This window comes from Ahaetulla prasina, chromosome 5 (assembly GCF_028640845.1).
Source record: "Ahaetulla prasina isolate Xishuangbanna chromosome 5, ASM2864084v1, whole genome shotgun sequence".
Taxonomy (NCBI): domain Eukaryota; kingdom Metazoa; phylum Chordata; class Lepidosauria; order Squamata; family Colubridae; genus Ahaetulla; species Ahaetulla prasina.
In genome coordinates, this window is record NC_080543.1 from 31,782,028 (window position 1) to 31,806,508 (window position 24,481).

Consider the following 24,481-nt stretch of genomic DNA (forward strand, 5'->3'; position numbering starts at 1 on the left):
CTGTTATTACAGCCCATACGTTTTGTGAGCTTTTAAATTCTCCAGAACTCTTAAATCCAGAGCAAGGAATGGAGGAAACAAGTCGGATCAGCCTTTAGGTTTGCGATTGAAAATCCATCCCAGAGGCGGTTTGGGGGGACGGGGGTGGGGGCTGAGTGAAACACAAAACAGCCATTTGAGATACGCAACAATCCTCTCCTACACCGCCCAACATTTAATTGCCGAACTCGAAAGACGGCTTCACTCTTCGTTGCCCTCAATTTTGACAAGAGCCTCATCAGCCTCAGGTGGCGCTTTCCTACGATTACGTCTTACGCCAAAGAAGAAACGGGAACGCGGAGGCTTTCGAAACGAGCGGCTCCGAACACAGCATGGAAAGCGAGTGTCCCACGAATGAAGGTCATGGCCATTTCTTAATGATAATTAAGGCACGGGTAGCTTTCATGCCATGCTGCGAAGACTGCCTCCTAGGGAGAGAGATACCGAAGACGGGAAGAGACGTGTCGAACAGAAAGCGGTGGGCTGGAGAGAGAGTTATCTGTTGCCAGGCCCCGTTTCTAGGCGACCACAGCGGCGGGACCAAGAACCGTGACGCTCTACTTGCAGGGAAGAGCCTCTATGGTTGCTAAATGTGGCCGTTCTGCCTTCCTCTCCGTGGTTGGTGGGGCGTTCGGCTGACAACCCGGGGCTTAGGAGGGGGCGATGGAACGGAAAGGAGCGCTTGGTCCAGCAACGCGTAAGCGTGAGTACCGAGCAAGCAAGCAAGGGAGGAGGAGGAGGAGGAGGAATGTTTGGTTTCGGGTGTTTAACACTTAACTCGGTTTCCTCTCGGACCCATGTGGACTTCTCAAGAAATATCGTGTTGTAATGGGATGTTAGGAATGTTTGTTGGGAGAGGAATCCTCAGAATAGAATAGAATAGAATAGAATACTTTATTTGGCTAAGTGTGATTAGACACACAAGGAATTTGTCTTCGGTGCAGAAGCTCTCAGTGTACATGCAAAACAACAGAATCATCATCATACCAATACCAATAAGAGGGGTAGTAAATAAGATAAGGATAAATGGCAATATTACAGCCGTCCTACATGGATAAATATACATAGTAGACATTAGAGAAATATAATGTGAATCGAGTACAGCTGCAGCTGTTGATCCGTTTTTTCCCCCGGAGTAAACCTGATTCAATTAAAAGGGAGGTCGGAATAGTCGTGCATGAGGTGGTATGGCAAGGCTACCCCTTCATGCTTCTCTTTGTGGGAAGGCTACTGAACAGATGTACTTACTCCTGAATATGAGTGCACTGATATCAGTTTCATGTATGTAGATCTGGAAGTGAATTCGCTGAGAGAGGTGGGATTTGGTTCTGAGCGCAGAACTAGAGTATAAAGCTTTATTGTTTTCAGTTAAGATGTGTGAGCAGTGCCAGGCAAAATCCATGAAATGAAAAGGAACAAATACCTCCCCCCACTGCCACTACATTTCAACAACTCATTCAGTGAGCTATTACCAGATAATTAAATGCCAATTTTTAAATGCCCAATTTAAGAGGGGACTATGTTGCCAGATATTTGGTGTTGTAATGGGCATCATACTGGTTCCCAATCAAACAAAAGTGGGGTAAGAGGTTATCTTTTTAATATTGCACAAAACAAAACCATCCACTTTCTCTCTTGTCATAAATAGATATAAGTTGTAAGAAAAAAGTTCTTAAAGTTTTTTTTTTAAATAAAATGCATGTTTCTGGAGTTTTGCAGAAGTTGAAATAGCTCAAAGAAAAAGATGAACTTTCTATGACATGAGGCATTTAGGGACTGAAGTGAGATACTTTTTTTAAAAAAAATATCACCCCAGGTGACTTTGTTAAATGCTCGATTCTGTTTGGTTTTATTCTAGGGAGTCTATAAGAAAAGTGGTTTTTATATATATTGTACATTTGGGGAATACATGAACACACCACAGAGACACACACTGGGGGAAATGTGTATGAATCTCTTTAATTTCACCAGGCTGTTCATATATGATTACTGATAATATGCATTTCTGTTTTGAATACCTAGTTCAGTAAATGATAAGTAATCACATCGGTTACAACATTTATAGCTCATTTGATTCTGTTTGACTCTTTCCTTCAATGTGACAAGTTAATGAATGTGCTCTCTGAAATCACTATTTTAGTTTGCTGCTCCTGTTAATAAGCCAGGATTGGTAAACAATAATTCTGAAGTATGGTCCAGAGGTGGTATTCCGCAGGTTCTGACCAGTTCTGGAGAACTGGTAGCAGAAATTGAATAGTTCGGAGAACCGGTAAGTACCACCTCTGACTGGCCCTTCCCCCATCTATTCTCTGACTCCTGAGTCCCAACGGATCAGAAGGAAATGGGGATTTTACAGTATCCTTCCCCTGCCATGCCCACCAAGCCACGCCCACAGAACCAGTAGTAAAAAAATTTGAATCCCACCACTATTGTCCTAGCAGGAAAGGGAGCATCATACTAGGACTCTGAGAGAGTTGTTTGGAATCGTATTTTGGTGACATTTGGAACAGTACAAATGGTTACATCTATCTTATAAAATCATTTTTAGTTTTTTTAGCTTTTGAAGAGCAACCAGGGTGTATGCTCATGTACAATTGTATATGAATGTGGCCTCTGTTATTTTGTTTTTTAATAGTATTCGGTTTGTGCTTTCTGCAATTAAATGTAACTAAACACAATCATGTTAGGATCATAGGAAAAATTTATTGAAATTTATAAGCCATGCTGGATATTTTAAGATAGAAAGCTATCTCTTTTTTAAGGGGATGGAGGTTATCTTTAAGTTGATCTCTGTTTCAGATGAGAGCCTAGAAAACCCATGCAGTTTTCTTCACAACATTTTCAGAAGTGGTTATTTCTTCCTAGGGCTGAGGGAAAATGGGCCAAAGTTGCCCAACTAATGTGGATCAGGGTAGGACTAGAATTAATAGTCTTCTTGTTTCTAGCAATAAGTCTATATAAGTCTAGCAATAGCACTGACTTTTACACCGCTTCACAGTGCTTTACAACCCTCTCTAAGCAGTTTACAGAGTCAACCTCTTGCCTCCAACAATCTGGGTCCTCATTTTACCCACCTCGGAAGGATGGAAGGCTGAGTCAACCTTGAGCCTGGTGAGATTCGAACTACCAAACTGCAGGCAGCCGGCAGGCAGAAGAAGGAGCCTGCAGTACTGCACGCTAACCATTGCGCCACCATATCTGGGTATTTTTATCCACTGGCTCTCAATAAATTAGTCTTTTTAATATTTGCAAAATTTTACTGTCAGTAATGTCTCCCCTTTTTCAATTATTTTATTATTTCAGTAAAAAAAGGTATAGATAGGTGTTTATTAAATACAGTTCCAGTAGGATTAAACATAATCCCAACAATTGATATTTCAGAAAGTTCATAGTAAAAAAAGATACATTTAATAATTGTATTTATAGAGCTACTAGATCTGGATTATAGAAATAACTGTTAAATAATAGCAAAGAGATGCAACCCCCAACTTTTTCCTGCCAATAAGTGATCATCAAGATTTTTTACAACTGTCATTTGCAAGTCCTATCCTTTAAAAAGTAACAGCATTGCAATTTCCAGGACATATAGAGAATTGCGTAATTGTAGTTACACAATTCTCTATCTGTCTTGCAAACTGGAACGCTGTTACTTTTTAAAATTCAGTATTCTGATTAGTTCTTTTTCTAATTTTCTTTCTGAAATCTAAAAATTATGCTGCTCATCTTTTCTTGCTATTTATTTTTACTGTTGATGACAAACTGCTGGTTAATATTAAATAACCTGGAAGTTTATGGCTCTTTTAAAATGAAAAATAGATGAATCATAAAAACTCAGAAAAACTTAACACGGAATATGAATATGAATGTATATATGTACATATATACATATATATATGAGAGGGAGAGAAAATAAGATATGTGGAAATGTACTTTTTCTAAGGAAGAAAGTAAAATTTCAGGTAAGTAATTTCAGATAAGTAATGACAATAACATTTTGATTTTCCATACTAATTAGGGGGAAAGATCATCCATTAAAACCACAGCTGAATTAAATCCAAATGTACATAATAACCATATATTTTAAATATTTATTTAAATTTTACTGAGCTGTTCTAGAGCTCTAGAATCAACAGCAAGAACCTGTTGTGGAAGGTTAAGTGAGCCGTGCGTGGATAACAAGACATACTTACATTTTTATTAGCATTTCTGTTTTGTTGGGGTCATCTGCTACTGAGTAGTATGGAGCCCTTAAGTCTATATTAGAAACATGATCATAACAAGTGACAACTATACTGGAGCTTGCAAAGGGCCATATGAAATGAAGGGACTTTAGCTGGTAAATGATGAGACTTAATTCCTGAAACAGCTTATAATTACAGTATTGGTGATCATGCTTAATTGCCAATTGCCAATATACCTTACAAATTTTATTTTAATGTTGTGTTCATGTAGCATATAAAATAGAAACATTCAATTGACAGAAATGCATGTTTCATCATCTTCACATTATGTGCTGTGCTTCAACTAACTCTATGGAGTAAAAATGGCTTAATATGTTGAATATAAAATGAAACTATCATTTCAAGCCAAATAAAAGTTTGGCTTTATTGTTACTGCAATTATAGTCATCTTCTTGTTCAAAATTGCAAGGCAAAATTCTTTTGAGATGTTTGTGTAAAACATTTGGCTTTTATTCTGTACATTACATGCCAAGACAGCCAGGGAGTTCTAGTTTTGTCTTAGGCATAGGTGATCATTGGGAGCCATTCTCTCCAGGGGTGAAATCTAAAAATTTTCCCTACCGGTTCTGTGGGCGTGGCTTAATTGCTAGGCATGGCTTGGTGGTCAGATGACTGGTGGGCATGGCCAATAACAATAAATAATAAAAATAATAAAGTATAAAAAACAATAAGAGATACCAAAAACCAACTTTTACACTTTACACACACACAACACAACAGACACACACACACACACACACACACACACACACACACACAATACCACATACAGCTTTCTGAGATTTTGTGTGTTTGTATAGTTAGAGTGAACACTACAGAAACACACCAAATCTCAGAAAGCTGCACAAATATTTTATTTTATTATTAAGGTTTGTGGACTTCAATTCCCAGAGTTCCTCAGCCAGCAAAGCCAGCCAGCATTAGTCGCTCAGTGATGAAATAGATTAGCTAAATTTAGATTAGTTCTGTCTGGTGCTGAAAGTGAAACTGGGGTTTTCGGGCTGGGAAAAAAGCCATGTGGTCAATCAGTAATCAGTTAAGTGCCTTAGAATCTCTTAAAAGGATGTTTTCTACAGAAAACATGTTTTTTAAGGTTCTGCTGATGAGGAACTCAGGTGGGTTTGCCAGAAGAGCCTTAAAAAAAAATTTTTTTTTAAAGTTTAAAGGCTCTGCCGATCTCAGCTGAGGGGCAGGATCCTCAAAGGCTTTTTTTTAACTTTTTTTTTCTTTTTTCTTTTTTTTTCTTATTTCTTTTTTTTTAGTAAAAAAGTTTTATTTCCATTTTCCAACAACCTATTCAATATACAGTCTCTTATTCAACATTAGTCATTAACTTTCATTTGTTACTTATTCGGCCCTTCCCAGCTACCACTTCCTTCCTTAACAAACCTTTCCTCCTCCCTTCTCTACTTTCTTCTACTTTCTTCATCCTTCCTCTCCTTCGCTTTTCTACATCCTCTCCTCCTTTCCTACTCTTCTCTTCCACCCTTTCTAACCCTCTCTCTTTCCCCTTTCTTCTTCCTCTTCTTTCCCCCTTTTCTACCTCTCTTTTTCCTAGCTACTTTCTTCCTTCACTCTCTCCTCTCCCTTTCCATTCCCTTCTGAAATGGTAGCTGAGCAGCCCGATTTCATTTCAAATTATTTCTATTTCTTAATTACATATCTTCAATCATTCCTTTACATTGATCCTACATCTCCCCCTCCCCTTCCCTCCCTCCCCTCCCACCCCCGAGACTTCCCAGAACAAAGTACAGGGTATAAGATTAACAATCATAAATTAAAATACAACATAAGTCATAATCCATAGTCACTCCTCTCTAAGACCTTAACTCCCTTCCAGAAACAAAAAGTACATTCTTCTTCCAGTCCATTATATATCAGTCCATTCCACTCCTAAAATCTTCAGAATCTTCCAATTAAATTAGTATTTCCAGTTCATCAATAAAATACATAGTTTTTAATATCCAATCTTCATCAATTAACACCAAATATATATCAATCCATTCCACTCCTGAAGTCTTCAGAATCTTATAGTTTTTAATATCCAATCTTCATCGATCAAGACCAAGACGATATTCCATCTTCCAGTATTCATAAGAAATTCTTTTATAATATACCTTTCTTCCTTAAACAGTCTCCCAAATATAATTCATATTTCCAGCTTAAATTCTTAAATTTTTATCCAATCTCCAAAAATAAACAATATTCTATCTTCTCATATCTTTAATATCACTTACATAAATCAAATAACATTGCTAATATTAATATTTCTTCAATTTACCTTACATCTGTCAAATAACATTATTAAAATTATAACTTATATCCAAAATATATCAATTATAACAATTAAATTCTATTTAACCAAATACCAACATTACATCCATAAATTTTTCTATCTGTCCTCCAAAACAATATTCCATCTTCCCATTCCTTTATACCTCACATATATCAAATAGTAACACCTTATACCCAAAATAAGTCAGTTGTAAAAATTAAACCCTATATATATATATCTTAAAAAAAAATACCATCAAAATCACATCTTAAGCATTCTCCTTCCCCTTGTCTTCTATCGTACACATTTTCCACCATCTGCTCACCAATCAGCTTAACATCTAACAATAAAGAATTTCCAATCTTTAATATATTGGTGTAAAAATCTCTTGTTTAAAAATTTATTAAGAAAAGATAAGTCTCCAAAAGTTCCTAAAAAAAAATAAATTCCATATTTGAAGTGAAGAAGTTTCCAAGATTTTAGTAGTTAGTTGTTTGCTTAAGAGCCATTCTTAAACTGTAAAATCTACCAAAAAGAGAAAAAAAAAATTCAATAAACTTTTCTTCTTAAACATTGTGATAAAGAAAAAGGTAAAAAGAAAAAAAAATCTTTAACAGTTCTTATTCATTCCATTTAAAAAGTAGCTTGTTATGTTCTTCTCTTCCTTTGTCCTTTTATAGTTTCACTTTCCTTTGTATATTGCAAACGCCATTTTAAATCCACTCACGTTGAAAGTTAGTTCAAAGGAAAGCTATTTAAGAGCTGAAGTTAAGATTTATTACTTGCAAATTCTTGCTACTCCTCCTACTTTGTTCTGTCTGTGTTGAGTTCTCTTTAAAAATAAATCTTGGCACAGAGATGGTCGCGGCTTCTCGTTCTGTATAAACAGAAGCACCCTGGGCACGGAGCTTCATCAGGCTAAAGGGGAGCTCTCACCCTTCGATCCCCTGGTTAAATTCCAGGGGCTCCCGGGGAGCTCTACCCAAACCTGACCACTCTTCCCTCCCCCTTCTCCCGGGGGAGAGAATTCCAAACCGTTTGACAGCCCATTTACGCTGTCAGGGATGGTTTGACGAAACCCAGGGCAGACGATCCCAAAGGAACGTCCACGAAGCCTGCGTTGCCAGCAGAAGTCTCAAGGCTTTTTTTTTTTTAACTTTTAAAGACCTTTTAAAGGCTGAAGAAAAACCTACTTTTAAAAGTAAAAAAAAACCACCCTCTGCTGATGGTGCGGCTCAGCAGAGGCAGGGGGGCCGGGGCCAGGGATTTTTGCTACCGGTCCTCCGAACCAGCAGCCTCCATCACTACCAGATCGCGCAAGCCGGTCCGAACCGGGAGCATTTCACCTCTGATTCTCTGTCAGAAGGAAGGAGACTATGGCAAACACTTAAGAAAAATCCTTGCCAAGAAAACTGCAGGGAATAGTCCAGGCAGTTGCCAGAAGTTAAATTTGACTTAAAGGCAATGAATAAACGAACGAACAAATGAACGAACAAATGAATGAATAAATGCCAGCCATATGCAGCTATTTTATCTGCAAGTAACATTAGGAGAGGTTATTATATATAATATACAAGGCAAGTATGCAAAAATGGTGCTCTTAAGAGGTTGAAAGAGAGGACAGCTGGTGTGATTACATATCTTGAGCGGGAATCCAAATCCTGTGGAAGTGTTTTTTGAGTTCTGGCCAAATTAATTTGCAGTATGACCAAAGGGAGAAATTATGAAATATGTATAGAATAAGTTATATTAAATATACTGAGTTTAATTTTAAAAACATATTTAAATTCAACAAAGCAACATTTATTTTTACTTTTCATTGGCTCTTACTTCTGGCCTGCTGTTCTTTTTGGAAAGGCCTTTTGGTTTGAAAAAGTTGCAGTCTGCTAGTTGAAATTACTGAAAAGGAAGTAATCTTTCAGATAGTAGCAATCTAATCAGGAGAATTTGAATTTCTGGCAATATTTATGCACAAATGAAATTAAATAAGACCTCTATCTGATTCTTAATTTCTCTGTCAACAAACCTGATAACAGAAAGAATCTTAGGCTGTATTTTTTAAATCTGTGTCACAATCTGATCATACTTTCCAAATGGAAACATGCCAGATAAATAGGAAGAATTGGAGGATAGGGAAAAGCCTCTACAAAAATCAAATACAAATAACTATGATTACTTTAACTTCTCAGGTAAATTTTGCCCAGATAGAGATATGTATATGTTTTCTAGCTAACTAAAACTTAATTGGTTTATTCTACCAATTAGCAAGTTGGGATTGAAATCCATCTCCTTTTTTATTCACTTGCAGTTTTTACTGTTCAGTTTCAGGATAGATAATGTGATTGGTCTGAGGCACAGATTGTTTTGTTTTAATATTATGTGCTATTTGAGAGCAGCATTTCTTTTTTAAAAAAATTTGCACTCTGAATGTTTTCCACTATCTTTATTTTTTAAAGATATAGCTGAATTCTTGAAGTATGTTTAATATGCAAATTCTGTCATAAAGGATCCTTTCTGTCCTCATGGGATCTCTCTGTACTTCCAGCTATTTCTGCTTTATTTTTAGTACAACTGTGCTCGCTTCTCTGACATATTTAAAATGTGATTAAGCTTGACCCAGCAAAGTTGCTTTACCTATTACTTTCAGAGAACTTTGCTTAATAGGGCCTGTAATGTTTTAACCTGTTTAACCTGTTTAATATTGACAGAACAAACTTGCTCCTTAAGGATGTAATTAAACTTCCTTTAGTTTAAAGTGATTAATGTATTTACTTATGATGTCTTACCGATTACGTTGTTGCTGCAGCCACACTTCACGTTTACGAGGAGTTGGGTGTTCCCTTTTATAGGTAGTCCTTGACATATAACCATCATTGAGCCCAAAATTTGCTAAGTAAGACAGTTGTTAAGTAAATTTTGCCCTATTTTATGACCCCTCTTGCCACAGTTGTTAAGTGAATGATTGCAGGTGATAGGCTAGTAACATGGTTATTAAGTGAATCTGACTTCCCCATTAATTTTGCTTCTCAGTAGGTCGCAAAAGGTCATCAGATGACCCTGGGACACTGCAATCAGTCAGAAATACATGCCAGTTGCCAAGCATCCAAACTTTGATCATGTGACCATGGGGATGCTGCAATGGTGTGGAAAAAAATCATAAGACAGTACTGTCACCCTTGAATTCAAACATGGCATATAAGTCACTTTTTTCAGTGCCATTATAAACAGGGGTGGGTTCTACTTACCTTACTACCGGTTCGCAACGGGAGAGTGCACAGAAGCTTCTGCGCATGCACAGATTGCCTATGACGATATCCGGGTCAGTGGGCAGAACCTACCACTGGTTTTACTACTGGTTCTTGTGAACCGGTCCGAACTGGGGGCAACCCACCACTGATTATAACATTGAACAGTCACAAAACAAATGGCATTAACTATTCCATGAGTGGGAGAGACTGTTTTGGAGGATCCATATCTAAATGGAAACTTGCTAGTATGGTCCTAACGTGTGCATAAAATATGCATGTTCCACACAAGGGCAAGAAGAAAAAAAGACAATAGTATAACTGATAGTAGTACAGTGATGGCTATGAGAAATAGAGAAAGGAAAGGGCTAAGAATAGTGAAGATGTGGGCAGAATGCTGTCACCCTTGAATTCAAAGATGGTATATCCAACTAGCCCACCATCCCCTTGCCCTGGGTGAACCAACTGTATATTCCTATCTACTTCTAAGACTTCTCAGAAATATGTCCCAGGATAACCAAAATCATTCACAGTTTCAACCTTCAGAAACCTAAAAAAGGACCAGACCATCATGATCCTACCCACAAAGGCCAAACCACGGTTATTATGGATGGAGCACAATATTTACAAAAGCAAAATAAATACTAGAAAACAAAGAAACTTACATCCCAACAAACATTCACAGAATACAAAAACTAGACAACCAAATAAAAATAACTCTCAGTGACTTCAGTAAGAAAGGCCAAGTTACCAAAGAAGAACAGTGGTGGATGAGAACCAGCCAACCCATCCTCCCACACCTTTTTTAAATAAAAAAGCTTGGGCACCTGACAAGAGTAAGCAAACACTCCATCAACTTTTCACTACAGTGCCTTCAATAGTCAGAAATGTGACTATAGATGAGGACGAAATCATGGCCTTATTTGATGTCATAGCCCTGTTCACATCTATAGATCTGGAAGTAGCCAAAGAATTCATGACCACATTGCTCCACAGCACATCTGACTTAACCAACCAACACGAAGATTGAAATACCCAGGATTATGGATCTTATAAACCTCTGCCTAATCACATACTTCCAATCTGATGTACAAATTAAAGGTACACCTATGGAATCACCCTTTTCAGGGCTTATAGTGGAGGTCATCATGCAAGCTCTAGAAGCCATAGCACTTCCAAAAATACAACCGAAAATATGGATCAGATATGTGGATGACATCTTTACCATAATAAAAAAAGACCAATTAGAGAACACTGATAGAACCATTAACCACATTTTCATTTTACCAGAGAAGAATTCACTTTACCAGAGAAGAAGAAGAAAACTCGCTAACCTTCCTGGACATCCTGATCAGCAGAGACCACAATGGCAAACTAGAAACACACGTTTACAGAAAAACCACTTGCACCAACCAAATGCTCCACTACCAAAGCAACAACCTAACCACCCACAAGAGAAGCTAAGTAAAACTTCATTTAGACGAGCACAAACTCATTGTAGCAACCCTGGAAACAGGAAAAAAAACAACAGAGCAACATTCAACATATCCAACAAAATGGATAGCCACACAACTTAATCAAAAAGTGCCTGCCTACTCAGCTTAATAGAGCACAGCCAAAAAAAAAAAGCGCTAAAAAACCCCCACTTCCATACATCAAGAACATATCAAATACCACCAACATACTACAACAACTACATCAGAGGTGGGTTTCAGCAGGTTCTGACCAGTTCTGGAGAACCGGTAGGGGAAATTTTGAGTAGTTCAGAAAACTGATAGTAAAAATTCTGACTGACCCCGCCCCCATCTATTCTCTGCCTCCCAAGTCCCAGCTGAATGGGAAGAAATGGAGATTTTGCAGTAACCTTCCCCTAGAGTGGGGTAGGAATGGACATTTTACAGTATTCTTCCCCTGCCACGCCCACCAAGCCACGCCCACCAAGCCACACCCACAGAACCGGTAGTAAAAATTTTTGAAACCCACCACTGAACTACATAAAGATCTTCAAAGCTTCCTAAGCAAACCAAAAGATCCAGAAGTCCTAGGGAAAAAAAAACACCCCAGGACTCATCTACATCATACAGTGACTGGAACAAACACCATGTAGGACAAACAGGCAGAAGACTGGCAGAACTCATCTCTGAAAACCAACTAAGAGTCAGAAGATACGATGGAAACTTTTTAATTTCACAACATAGAGACAGATTTAACCATAAGTCCAATAGTTTCAATTGGGAAACTGACCATCATAGACCAAGTCAAGTCCAAAAATGCTAGGGAATTTCTAGAAGCCTGGCACTTTGATAAATTAGTCATCAGTAGATACATAGACATAAACAATATCTATAGACTATGCAAAACAGACAATCAACAAGACAAAAAGGGATCAAAAAGACCCAAGCAATTGCCAGTCCTTACTGGCACTGATAATGTTTATTTATTTATTTTATTTATTTATTTAATTTTGTCATAACAATATACACAAGGATAACAAGCAAAACACAAAAGATTATATAATATATAAACATATATATGGGGAGAAACAAGGTAGTATAAGCATATATATATATAGGGGAAGAAACAATAGGACAGGAACGGTAGGCACATTTGTGCTCTTATGCACACCCCTTAGAGTCTTCTTAGAAATGTGGTGAGGTCAACAGTGGATAGATTTTTAATAAAACTTTTGGGGTTATGAGAAGAGACCAAAAAGTAGGTAATGCATTCCAAGCATAGATAATTCTGTTACAGAAATCGTGTTTTCTACAATCTAAACTGGTGCGGTTGACATTAAGTTTAAATCTGTTGGTAGCTCTTGTGTTATTGTAGTTGAAACTGAAGTAGTCATTGGCAGGAAGGACATTACAACGGATGATTCTATAAGCTAAAACCAGGTCCTGTTGAAGGCGACAAAGTTCCAAGTTTTCTAGACCCAGGATATCAAGTCTGGTGGAATAAGGTATTTTATTGGTTTCGGAGGAGTGAAGAACTCTTCTCGTAAAATACCTTTGGACACGCTCAACTGTATTGATATCGGATATACGGTATGGGTTCCAGACAGGCGAGCAGTAATCAAGAATTGGCCTAGCAAAAGTTTTATATGGTGTTTTTGGAAAAGAAGCTACGTAGAATTAAGTTAACAACTTTTAGAGCCTTTTTAGCTACATAGTTACAGTGGGCTTTGGCACTTAGATCGTTAGATATAAAAACTCCAAGGTCTTTAACTGGGTGAGATAATCAGTGAGATAATGTCCATCAAGCATGTATGTACTTAGTGATTGGGTATGAAATGTCTACAAGAAAACAACCAAGCTCAGAGGGCACCAAGGACCCCTCATTTCAACTCTGAGCTACAAATATTCTCCTGACTCATATTTGTGACAGTTGCAGTGTCCCAAGGTCTTGTGATCACCTTTTGTGACCTTCTGACAAGCAAAGTCAGTGGTTCACTTAACAAACATACTAACTGAATAACTGCAGTGGTCACTTAGCAACTGTGGCAAGAAAGGCTGTAAAATGGGGCAAAATTTACTAAATAAATGTCTCACTTAGTAACAGAAATATTGGACTCAATAAGTCAAGGAATATCTGTATTGGAACTCTGAAGTGCCTGGAACAGTTTCACTGAAGTTTGAAACCATAATGTACTTGAAATTTTTTCCAGTTTCCAGTTTCATTGTTTGTTTTTCTGGAATGCAGTTCCACAAAACTTAATAGTTTTGACAAATTGCTGTTTGCCAAACATAACACCATCACAGCTGCAAAAGGTTTTTTTTTTTTTTAAATTTATATTTCCCAAAAACATTCCTCTAGAACTCTGGTGAATTATTCAGGAACTTTTTGGAAACCTGAGATAGTTGCTTTTGCCTCCATACCCTCTCATGAATTCCATTGTTTTTTAATAGATAGGTAGATATTGGAATTACTAACATTGACTTTCAGCTGGATGAGAGATGATTCAGGTGATTGACAAGATGTTCACTCCTGGATACATTTAGTATTAACTCACATTGTTAACACATTTCAAGATTGCCTCTGACTTTCGGTCAGAGCTTTGGAAATGGTTTTGTGATATTGTCCAAACTAGTTAGGTAAAGATTCCCCTCATACATATGTGCTAGTCGTTTCTGACTCTAGGGGACAGTGCTCATCTCAGTTTCAAAGCCGAAGAGCCAGCGCTGTCTCAAGATGTCTCCATGGTCATGTGGCCGGCATGACTAAACACTGTAGGCGCACAGAATGCTGTTACCTTCCTACCAAAGGTGGTCACTATTTTTCTACTTGCATTTTTTATGTGCTTTCGAACTGCTAGGTTGGTAGAAGCTGGGACAATTAATGGGAGCTCACCCCGTTATGCAGCATTAGGAATTCAAACCGCTGAACTGCCGACCTTTTGATCTACAAGCTCAGGGTCTTAGCCACTGAGCCACCACATCCCTTATTAATAGGCATTACTTTTATATGGAAGATATGTCTGTAGAATCTCAGAAATTCCCAACAACAAGGGAAGCCTTAACTTATGAGATTGATAATGGCAGGGCTGTGAGGCCCAAATCACTATTTATTTTTTTATTTATTTAATGGCATAGTCTTAATATTGAATAATAAGAAATTAATGACTATTTCAGAGAATATCTGTTCTAAAAAATAGTTCTTCCAGTTTATCTTATTAATTAATATTAGCTTATGCCTCCACAGCTTTCCTGCTAAAAAAAACCATTAGTTTTAAATGCTAAAGCATGTCCTGTATGAATAGACCGCTAAGTGTAGTGAAACAAATGGCAGGTTTATGTTATCAAGCCAATATAGATCCTTGCTTTTTTCTGTTATGTTTCTCAGCACACACATGCGTGTGCACAAACACACACAAACATTATGGTTGGAATGCTGAGAAATTTCTTAATTACTTGCATTGCAAAATTGATTTTTCTTAACGCTGATCCAGCAGTACTCTGCAGCTTTCTCACTTTAAGGCTTATTTAACTTGATTGCAAAGTTTCATTTCCCTAAGTTATATTAATGTTATTTATAGTCAAAGATAAACTCTTAGTTATACATTGCACATAATCAGGAAGATAATCACAAGGAAATGAAAGAACAATTCATTGTCATGAACAATTAAACTAAATTAAATAATCTTTAACATAAATAAATATTATTTAGATTTTCATTATAACCGGTATGTTCACAGCTGATGTACTGTTCTTTCACTGTTGTGCCATGAAATCTAAGGTTCTTATATAGAATAGAATAGAATAGAATAGAATAGAATAGAATAGAATAGAATAGAATAGAATAGAATAGAATAGAATAGAATAGGCCAAGTCTGATTGAACACACAAGGAATTTGTGTTTGGTGCATATGCTCTCAGTGTACATGAAAAGACAAGATACATTCTTCAAGAAGCATAAGGTACAACATTTAACGATAGTCGTAAGGTATAAATAAGCAATCAAATCATACTAGGAAACAATATAAATCGCAAGGATACAAGCAACAAAATTACAGTCATGCAGTCATAAGTGGGAGGAGATGGGTGATAGGAACAGTGAGAAGATTAATAGTAGTAATGCAGACTTAGTGAATAGTTTGACAGTGTTGTGGGAATTAGTTGTTTAGCAGAGTGATGGCGTTCGGGATAAAACTGTTCTTGTGTCTATTTGTTCTGGTGTGCAGTGCTCTATAGTGTCGTTTTGAGAGTAGGAGTTGAAACTGTTTATGTCCATGATTCGAGGGGTCTGTAAATATTTTCACAACCCTCTTTTTGACTCATGCAGTATACAGGTCCTCAATGGAAGGCAGGTTGGTAGTAATTGTTTTTTCTGCAGTTCTAATTATCCTCTGAAGTCTGTGTCTGTCTTGTTGGGTTGCAGAACCAACCAGACAATTATAGAGGTGCAGATGACAGACTCAATAATACTGTTGTGACCCAGGCCCAAGTAGGTAGTAATAAACTTAGTCCATGGAAAAACAAACAAACTTTATTCGAACAGCTGGAATTTAATTCATTCCCAGTGTCGTTCAGCTCAAAGTAAAACAAATGCCTCCCAACACAAATTCCTCAGTTATCTCGCAAACCTTAGTCCAATTAGGCAAACTACCAAAGACCTATCCTGGCAAACGTCCAGAAGGACATTGTCTAGTATTGTAAGAGGTGATAGTATGGGAGGGTTTTGTTGTGGCCCGCCAGCAGCCTGCGGACGTGGCAACGGAGTCAGACAATGAGGAGGCTGGGGAAGACATTGGGCCAGTCCTGGAGTTGGGAAGGTCCGGATGAGGGCTCTGCATCAGAGGCAGAGTTGGGGCCAGGGCCATCTGGGAGTGATGCGCAGACTCTGGAGTCTCCAGAGATGGACAGCAGAGAGGCAGAGTACCAGGAGGAACCTGTTCCTAGTGCACACATGCGAAGAACTGCCAGAAGGCAAGAGCAGCTGAAGGACAACTTAGGAGTAACTTAGGAGTAAGGCCAGAAGTTGATTGGCCACTCCCATAAGGCTTGAAAGAGCAGCAACGAGTCATTGGGTTCTTTGTAGAAAAGCAGCGTTGATTTCCATGCTTCTTGTCAGCATCTCTTGAACTTTGTGGGGGTTTTGCCAAGAAAAGCCGTTGGCAGGTTGCCAAAGACATCAAGGTTGGTGATAAGGCCAAAAGACTGGTTATTAAGAATTTTGGACTAAGAATTAATTCATTCTCAGCTGTTTTAATAAAATAAGTTTGTTGAGGACTGAATTGTGTTTAGTAATCACTACTTGGGCTTGGTCACAACAGGTTTCTCCTAAAGTCTACCACCATTTCTACGGTTTTGAGTGTGTTCAGTTCCAGATTGTCACACCACAAGGCTAGTTGTTCAACCTCCTGTCAGTATGCGGATTCATCTTTGTCTCAAATGAGACCAGTCACTGTTGTATCATCTGCAAACTTCAGTAGTTTAACAGATATAAACAGCAATTTATATCTTGAACTTTGCACATTTTACATTTCCCTGGAAAAATGCATATTTATTTAATTACCTGTCAACCTTTGTTAATTACCTGTCAACCTTCGAGAGATATTTAATATATAAACTGGAACAGCTTTCCCCCACTTGGTATTTTTTTTTAGTAATATTGCCTTGACCATACTGATTTGTAACGCAGGAAGTGAAGCCCAACAAATGTAAAGGCCAGTAAGTTGGGGAAAAAACTGGTTTACCCAAACAGTCACTAGAACATGTGTTACTACATATTCAGCAGCTTTTGTCAATTGATGAGCGTTTGAGAAACAAACCTGAGCATGCTGTTCCTGAGCGGAAACCCTGCAAACTCAGCAATTTTGACTTCTTAGACCTCAATAGAAGCTGTGTGTCAATGTAATTAATTAAGTTTTGTGTTTTCCTACATTGTTTCGGTTACACATAGTGTAATTCTGAAGTAACTTCCTTTTTTTCTACTTAGCTGCTGTTAAAGAGAGATGCATCGCTGCATTCCTCAAAGCTGTGTAGTTTTCCTATCTATTTGTCATTAAAGTTAGAGTATGTGTGCCTCTGGCTTTGCACCTTCTTGATACCTTCTTGTTCCGGAGACTCAGCTGTGAAATTGGAAGTTGCAAGCCTTTCACTCTTTGTATGTGGCTTTAATAAACTCATTTCTGCACCTTCAGTATTGCACGTCTCTGACTATCTTGTTGGTACTGGATGGAGCAATATCTGCAAGAGTCACAAATTGATACTATGAAAAAAAGAAGCAAAAGTTATGTCACTTGATCATCCTGGGATAATGTCCACACAGGTAGCCCATGTTTAATAACCCCAACTGGGGGAACCAGGATTTCCTTTGCTAAATAGTTATTATGTGAAACCATATTTATTTATTTATTTATTTAATCAAATTTTTATCCCGCCCTATCTCCCGAAGGACTCAGGGCGGTTTACAGCCCGATAAAAATACAAATATAATACAAGATAAAACACTAATTAAAAAACTTATTTAAATAGGCCAAAATTTAAAATTACAATTAAAATGATAAAACCCCATTAAAATTAAATTTAAAATTAAAATTCTAGTCCAGTCCTGCACAAATAAATAGATGTGTTTTAAGCTCGCGGCAGAAGGTTCGAAGGTCAGGAAGTTGACGGAGTCCTGGGGGAAGTTCATTCCAGAGGTTGGGAGCCCCCACAGAGAAGGCCCTTCCCCTGGGTGTTGCCAGTCGGCACTGCCTGGCAGACGGCACCCTAAGGAGTCCCTCCCTGTGAGAGCGCACGGGTCGGTGGGAGGCAATCGGTGACAGCAGACAGTCCCGTAAGTAGCCCGGCCCTAAGCTATGGAGCGCTTTGAAGATAGTTACCAAAACCTTGAAGCGCACCCAGAAGGCCACAGGCAGCCAGTGCAGTCTGCGCAGGAGTGGTGTCACATGGGAGCCACGAGGGGCTCCCTCTATCACCCGCGCAGCCGCATTCTGGACTAACTGGAGCCTCCGGGTGCTCCTCAAGGGAAACCCCATGTAGAGAGCATTGCAGTATGACTGTACCACTTAGTTTTCTAATCCTGGTTGTGGTCATTAGGCCAGAACCTCACACGTCTCCTACCCACTACTTGTTGCCTCTACTTCAACTCCCCTCGCTCACAACCCTCTACAATCTCTTTGTCTTTTTGGCCACCCTGGACACTGCACTGCACTCCCACTGCTCTTATCTCTCCCTGCTGCCCCTTAGCTGACCTCTGCTGTCTTCCTCTTGCTGCTGACGAGGTGTGCCTAGCTGGTCCTATATTAGAATAGAATGGAATAGATTTTTTTATTGGCCAAGTGTGATTGGATACACAAGGAATTTGTCTTGGTGCATATGCTCTCAGTGTACATAAAAGAAAAGATCATCAAGAATTCTAAGGTACAACACTTAATGATAGTCATAGGGTACAAATAAGCAATCAGGAACCAATCAATATCAATATAAATTTTAATGATACAAGCAACAAAGTTACAGTCATACAGTCATAAGTAGAAGGAGATGGGTGATGGGAACGATGAAAAGACTAATAGTAGTGCAGATTTAGTAAATAGTTTGACGGACATTAGGTAGCTGCTGACCACACCAGGCCTTCCAGAACTACCATTTGTTCTGCACGGTCATAGCTTTGAGTGGTCCCTGAACAGATGGTCATTAAGTGAGGATCACCTGTATTGCAAATCTATCCCAATTTTTAGATCTTGAAAATCTAGATTGGGTTAATGCAATTTAATTTTTAAATATACATTCAAACAGGAATCTGATTCATATGTATTGCATCACATTCTATTAACCAGGCCTCACTTTTATATGTAGAAAACAATGATGGTACCTGCTGTTTTAAACCTTAAAAATTGCTTTAAGGAAATACGATGAAAACACTGAAGCTTTGGTTCACAGTTCTTTTGCTTCAGTTTGGCAGAATATAGCAGTGCGGCTGTTATTATAGAAGTGGCAGTAATTTGAAGAGTTGGCCATAAACCAAGGTGCTCGAAATTAAAAACCGGTGTTTTGAACAGGAGACCAGTAAACAATATTTTGAAACTATCTCTGCTTTGAGTATCAGTTTAAAATACCTGTTTTCCAGCTGAAGATATTGTTTTGTATTGCCCACAAATCTGAATTTTCTGATCATGCAGTTCACAGACTATTTTATTGTAAAATATAGGAACATTTGAAATTTTTAAATTTGAAATCAGATTCTGGATATGTAACAACAGGGCTAAAGTTTAGAGAACTCAGTACTTATTTTCCAGAAGTCCTCTGGGTCTACATATCTCATTTTATACCGCCATACTGGATGGTTGGAGAGTCCTTAATCCTGTCGCTTATCTTCAAGAACTTCCTGCCATAGGGAGTGGTAGTTCTCAGTGTATCACTTGCCTTTGAGGGAACATCTTACCTGGCCTTCTCCCTGCTAATACAGGTGTGACAGAGATATGGGATTTTGGTATTCGGAGTTTTTTTCCGCACTTTAAAAGAAAAAAAATGAGAAGAAATTTTATAGTGCCACTTCATTATTGATTTATTTAAAAAAAGGAAAGGAAAATATAGAATCCCTTTTTAGATAGTCATATGCATTTTACCATTCAGTAGCAAAAGGAAAATAGAATATAGAATTGTTCAAATCTCAGATTGCATCTCAAAAAGTTGGTCCTTTGAAAAATGTAAAAGAAAATATTAAGTTTACAAACCACAGGGGTTTGTCTGCTCCTTTTTAGAAGCAATTGGGCCATAAAATTTCAAGTTGCAAAAACAAGGAGTAGTTGTTGAGAAAACATAGAGCCAATAAATATAGAGACAAAATGTTAGAAATAATAATAATAATAACAGAGTTGGAAGGGACCTTGGAGGCCTTCTAGTCCAACCCCCTGCCCAGGCAGGAAACCCTACATCATTTCAGACAAATGGTTATCCAACATTTTCTTAAAAATTCCCAGTGTTGGAACATTTTCAACTTCTGCAGGCAACTTATTAATTGTTCTAACTGTCAGGAAATGTCTCCTTAGTTCTAAGTTGCTTCTCTCCTTGATTAGTTTCCACCCATTGCTTCTTGTTCTGCCCTCAGGTACTTTGGAGAATAGCTTGACTCCCTCTTCTTTGTGGCAACCCCTGAGATGTTGGAACACTGCTATCATGTCTCCCCTAGGCCTTCTTTTCATTAAACTAGACATACCGAGTTCCTGCAACCATTTTTCATATGCTTCATATGGTAAACACATACACTGTCAAAAACAATTAGTTTTTTACAGTAAATTTATTACTATTTTTTTAGGATAAATTGATGCATGAAGCTAGAGTCTGCATGCTTTTTACTCCATCTTCTTGTAAATTGTAACCTTTTATGAGTGACTCAGGAATGCTATACTGTACCTATGAACCAAGAAAATTATGTGAACTTTACTTCCCTGAATTCTTAGCAATTGTCATACTGGATTATAGGAGTTAAAGACCATAAAGCTGAGGTGTGTCCGCATTGCAGAAGACATTATTACATTTTGCACACATTTCTGCTCTTAATTTTGTGTGGGGCTGATCTCAAAGCTATTTGCATGTTAACATATTTTTCTATTTCTGTCTCATTCTGTACAGGTTGTTCCATTTGAAGTTTACTTTCCACTGCTTATTTAGTTAGAAACTTATGAGTTCAAAAGCCAGAAGAAATTTTCAGAATGCAACATCATACAACATCTTTCTTTAATTTGATTTTCCTGCTTTCCTGCACTGTGGTAGGACTCCATCAAGAAAAGTATCCAAAGAGAAGCTTCTAATCTATGAAGGGCCATGGGCTTTTGGTCTGCCAGCTTTCACCTCTCCTACAAACTCAAGCTATTGATGCTCATTACCCTCTGCGTCTTATTAATAGGCTGGGCTACCTCCACTTACCTCGTGGATATTTTACATGAAACTCCAGCCGCAAAAGGCATGATTGAAAGTTTCAGGAAGCCAACCACTATTAAGGAGGAACAAATGGAGAATTCAAAGAGGAAGGCCATGCTTATCAAGAAACTACCCACAGCAATACCCCCCTGTCCTTCTCTGTCTCCCTATCTGCGTAAGTCAATCCACATTTTATTCTTTCTGGAAAAAAAGTGGGGGAAATTAAGGCGTTGAGCTAATCCCACCCCTCAAGTTTAGTCTTTATGATGAAAATGCTAAATCCCAAATGTTCTTTTGAACAGGTTAGTCATCTTCTGTCTGCTGGTAATATATTACTGTGTCTGATAGAAAGCCTCTTAAGCAGAGGTGGGCAATTAATTTTCTGAAGGGGGTCACATGAAAAACTGGGAGTGTTGTGGAGGGCCACCACTACCCCCCCCCACCCCACTGCCACCTTCCCATCCAACATGGCCATCCCTGCTGCCACACTGCTGCTCCCCCCACCAAGCCGCTGATGCCAGGTCTCCAAACCACAAACGCTACTAGTTAGACCTGGTCTGCCAATGGGCCAGGTGTGGCTCATGGATTGTAAAACACTCAGGTCTGTTTTTAAGGATTATTTAAATACTTGGGTCATATAGCAAAGCTGCTATTGTTGGATCTTAAATTCCATAATTAACGTGACCCAAGGTAATGTTAAGACTTTTTAATATTTGTGTTACTTCCAGTAAAATGTTAGGAAATTCCAACATTTCCTCCATGATCTAAATATTTTTTTAAAAAAATTATTTATTAGAATTTATTAGCTCCCAAATAGGCATCCCACATAGTATTATCAAAGAATAAGATCCATTGATGGGATTCACCCATCAAAAAGCAGCTACTATTCTAATTTAGCAATGTATGGATAATAGCTTTAGTAAAAAATTGTAAACTTCACATACTCTGTTGCTTTTGCAGTTTTTTCTTTTGGATTTGAATTATAAAATGCTAGTGTGGAATTAAACTGATGTCCCATTTTAAATATTATAGTAGGAATTAAGAAGCAAAAGCCCCAAGAACATAGGGGTGGGACATCATATTGTAGCTATTTATTTAGAAATGCTTGTATCCTTCCTCAATCCTGAAAGATTCAGGGCAATGAGCCACAAAGAATATTGACATAAATACAGCAACAATAAAAACAGTACAGTTCAACTATAAAAATGCATATCAATGAAACCTATAGCCGTTGGAAAATTCATACTTAAACAGCAAGAAGGAACAGGACCAAATGCACCCCTGCAGGAATCATTTGTCAAAGTATGTGGCAGTACACAGAGAAAGCTTATTAGCCTGTTACCCTGCACATTTCACATATGTTGTTCATCCTTCCAGTAGTCTGGCTGCTATATTTTTTGCTGCTTGACTCACATAACCTGTTTTTGCAGCAGCCAAGCAAAATGACGATCATCATACGCGTTACTGTTGCCAGAACATTGTTGGCCAGCTGGAGTTTTAATTGACACACACTCTGTATCTGAGCAAAAGCCTACCTGGTCCATCTTCTGCTTGATTAGGGAGCCTGTGGTTAGTTTCCATTTATAGCTCACCTTTATTCAAAGACCCTAAAACCCTGTGCATAAATCTTTCCTAATTTATCCTCTCAAAAACAGCCCTGTGAGTTCACTGAATGGAAGTGGCTCAAAGTTAATGTGCTTTATGGTCAAATGAGAAGATGCAACCCCATCTTCCTGATCTAAATTGGGTACCTTAGCCATTGCAGGGCATTTACTTTTAAAAGACTGCACTGTGCAATATATTGCATGAAGTACATTGAAATTTAGTGCACTTCATCAACCTAGACAATGACGTGTTACAGTAAATTCAGCAATTATGGTTTGCAAACCATGTTTTATATTTTTAGCACTACCCATTAGCCAGGGTGCTATGCTTTGCTCAAAAAGCTGTGCTCCAAGAAGACAAATTCTAGCAAAAATGTAAAGCCAATCACTGCCTACCCCATTCTGTCCCCAGCAAAATTATGGGTAGCTTACCAGCTGTGCCAATTGTTTATGTGGCATTTATTATAATGGAGCTGAATTTCAAAAACTGGAAAACTAGATTCTATAACCATAGGAACTGACCAACAGTGTGATAAATGACCTTTCACTCACAGGAGGAGTTTAAGCAGAGGTTGGACAGCCATTTGTCAGATAGTAATATTGGGCAAAGTTTCAGACTAGAAGATCTCCAGCCCTTCCCCACCCCTTACAGTCTGTGGTTCTATCATCCCCAGTCACTTCCAGGGGCTCTGAAGTCTTACTGTCATGAGAGTTGTGAACATCAGGCTTGCCTTTTCCTATAGGAGGCCCCAGCAAGCTCATTTTCAGAGCATCTCTCACTCTGGAAGAACTGCAAAAAGAGAATCCTTCGGTAGCCAAAGGGCGCCATAGGCCAAAAGATTGCACAGCTCAGCAACGGGTGGCGATATTGATTCCACACCGCAATCGAGAGAAGCATCTGCTGTATCTGTTGGAGAATCTCCATCCATTCTTGCAGAGGCAGCAGCTGGATTATGGCCTTTACGTCATCCACCAGGTGAGTCCATATAGAGTGAGAAAAGCAAAAGCCTCCCTCAAATCAAGTGACTTCTGTGACTTCATGGGCATGTTCAGAGAGTTTGTTTGGTAACAGTATGGAAATGATTTGCATTCTTTGGTGATGGATTTTTAAAATGTAATTTAATTTTTTATTGTTTGGCTTTCCAGACTAACCTGAGGTTATTTTCTGGTATTCTTCCATCCAATACTAACTAGGTCTGACCCTGTTTGTTTAACCAAGAACTGAATGCTACTAATGCCCAGAGATATTTTTAGTGCCCTTTGCTTATTGTTTTTGACTGTGTAATTTTTTTCAATTAACTAGTAATATATTGGTTCAGGGAAGTCAAATATTATTTCTTTAGCTCCATTTACAAAACTGACCCAGGGTGTTACCAGTCCTGAGATGTCTTTGTGTGTGTCTGTATTAAATTTTGTCTTTTGCTGCAAGAGTTTAAAGCAGATTGCAAGAGCTTAAAGCAGATTGAACAGAGTAGGTGGCAAATTAAGTTTATGCACCATTGGTAGATTATTGTTGTTTTCTAAATTGCAAGTCCTAAATGTATATTGTCTTTATTGCCCGTTTGTATCCTGCTCATGGTTTGATGTCTGACTTCTTTTGCTATAGCTATCAATTCTTGTACTTACTTTTTTTTTTAAAGTCTGAAACGTTTTTCTTCTTGAATAAAAGTTCTCAGTCTATGAAAGCAAAAGCATTACAGCCCAAGAAGCAATA

The 24,481-nt window shown here is 38.2% G+C and overlaps 1 protein-coding gene across 7 annotated transcripts in view; it reads left to right on the forward strand.

The window, feature by feature from the left end:
• Positions 1 to 258: 258 nt before the first annotated feature.
• Positions 259 to 24,481, forward strand: part of B4GALT4 (beta-1,4-galactosyltransferase 4) — a 41,422-nt gene continuing 17,199 nt past the window's right edge. The window contains exons 1-5 of one of the 7 annotated variants that reach the window (XM_058185489.1): positions 383 to 399; positions 2,180 to 2,308; positions 3,059 to 3,241; positions 20,876 to 21,338; positions 23,511 to 23,743. In XM_058185489.1, coding sequence (XP_058041472.1) covers positions 21,068 to 21,338; positions 23,511 to 23,743 — 504 coding nt within the window. In that variant the 5' untranslated portion in view covers positions 383 to 399; positions 2,180 to 2,308; positions 3,059 to 3,241; positions 20,876 to 21,067. The other 6 variants (XM_058185486.1, XM_058185488.1, XM_058185491.1 and 3 more) reach the window with 6 other exon arrangements.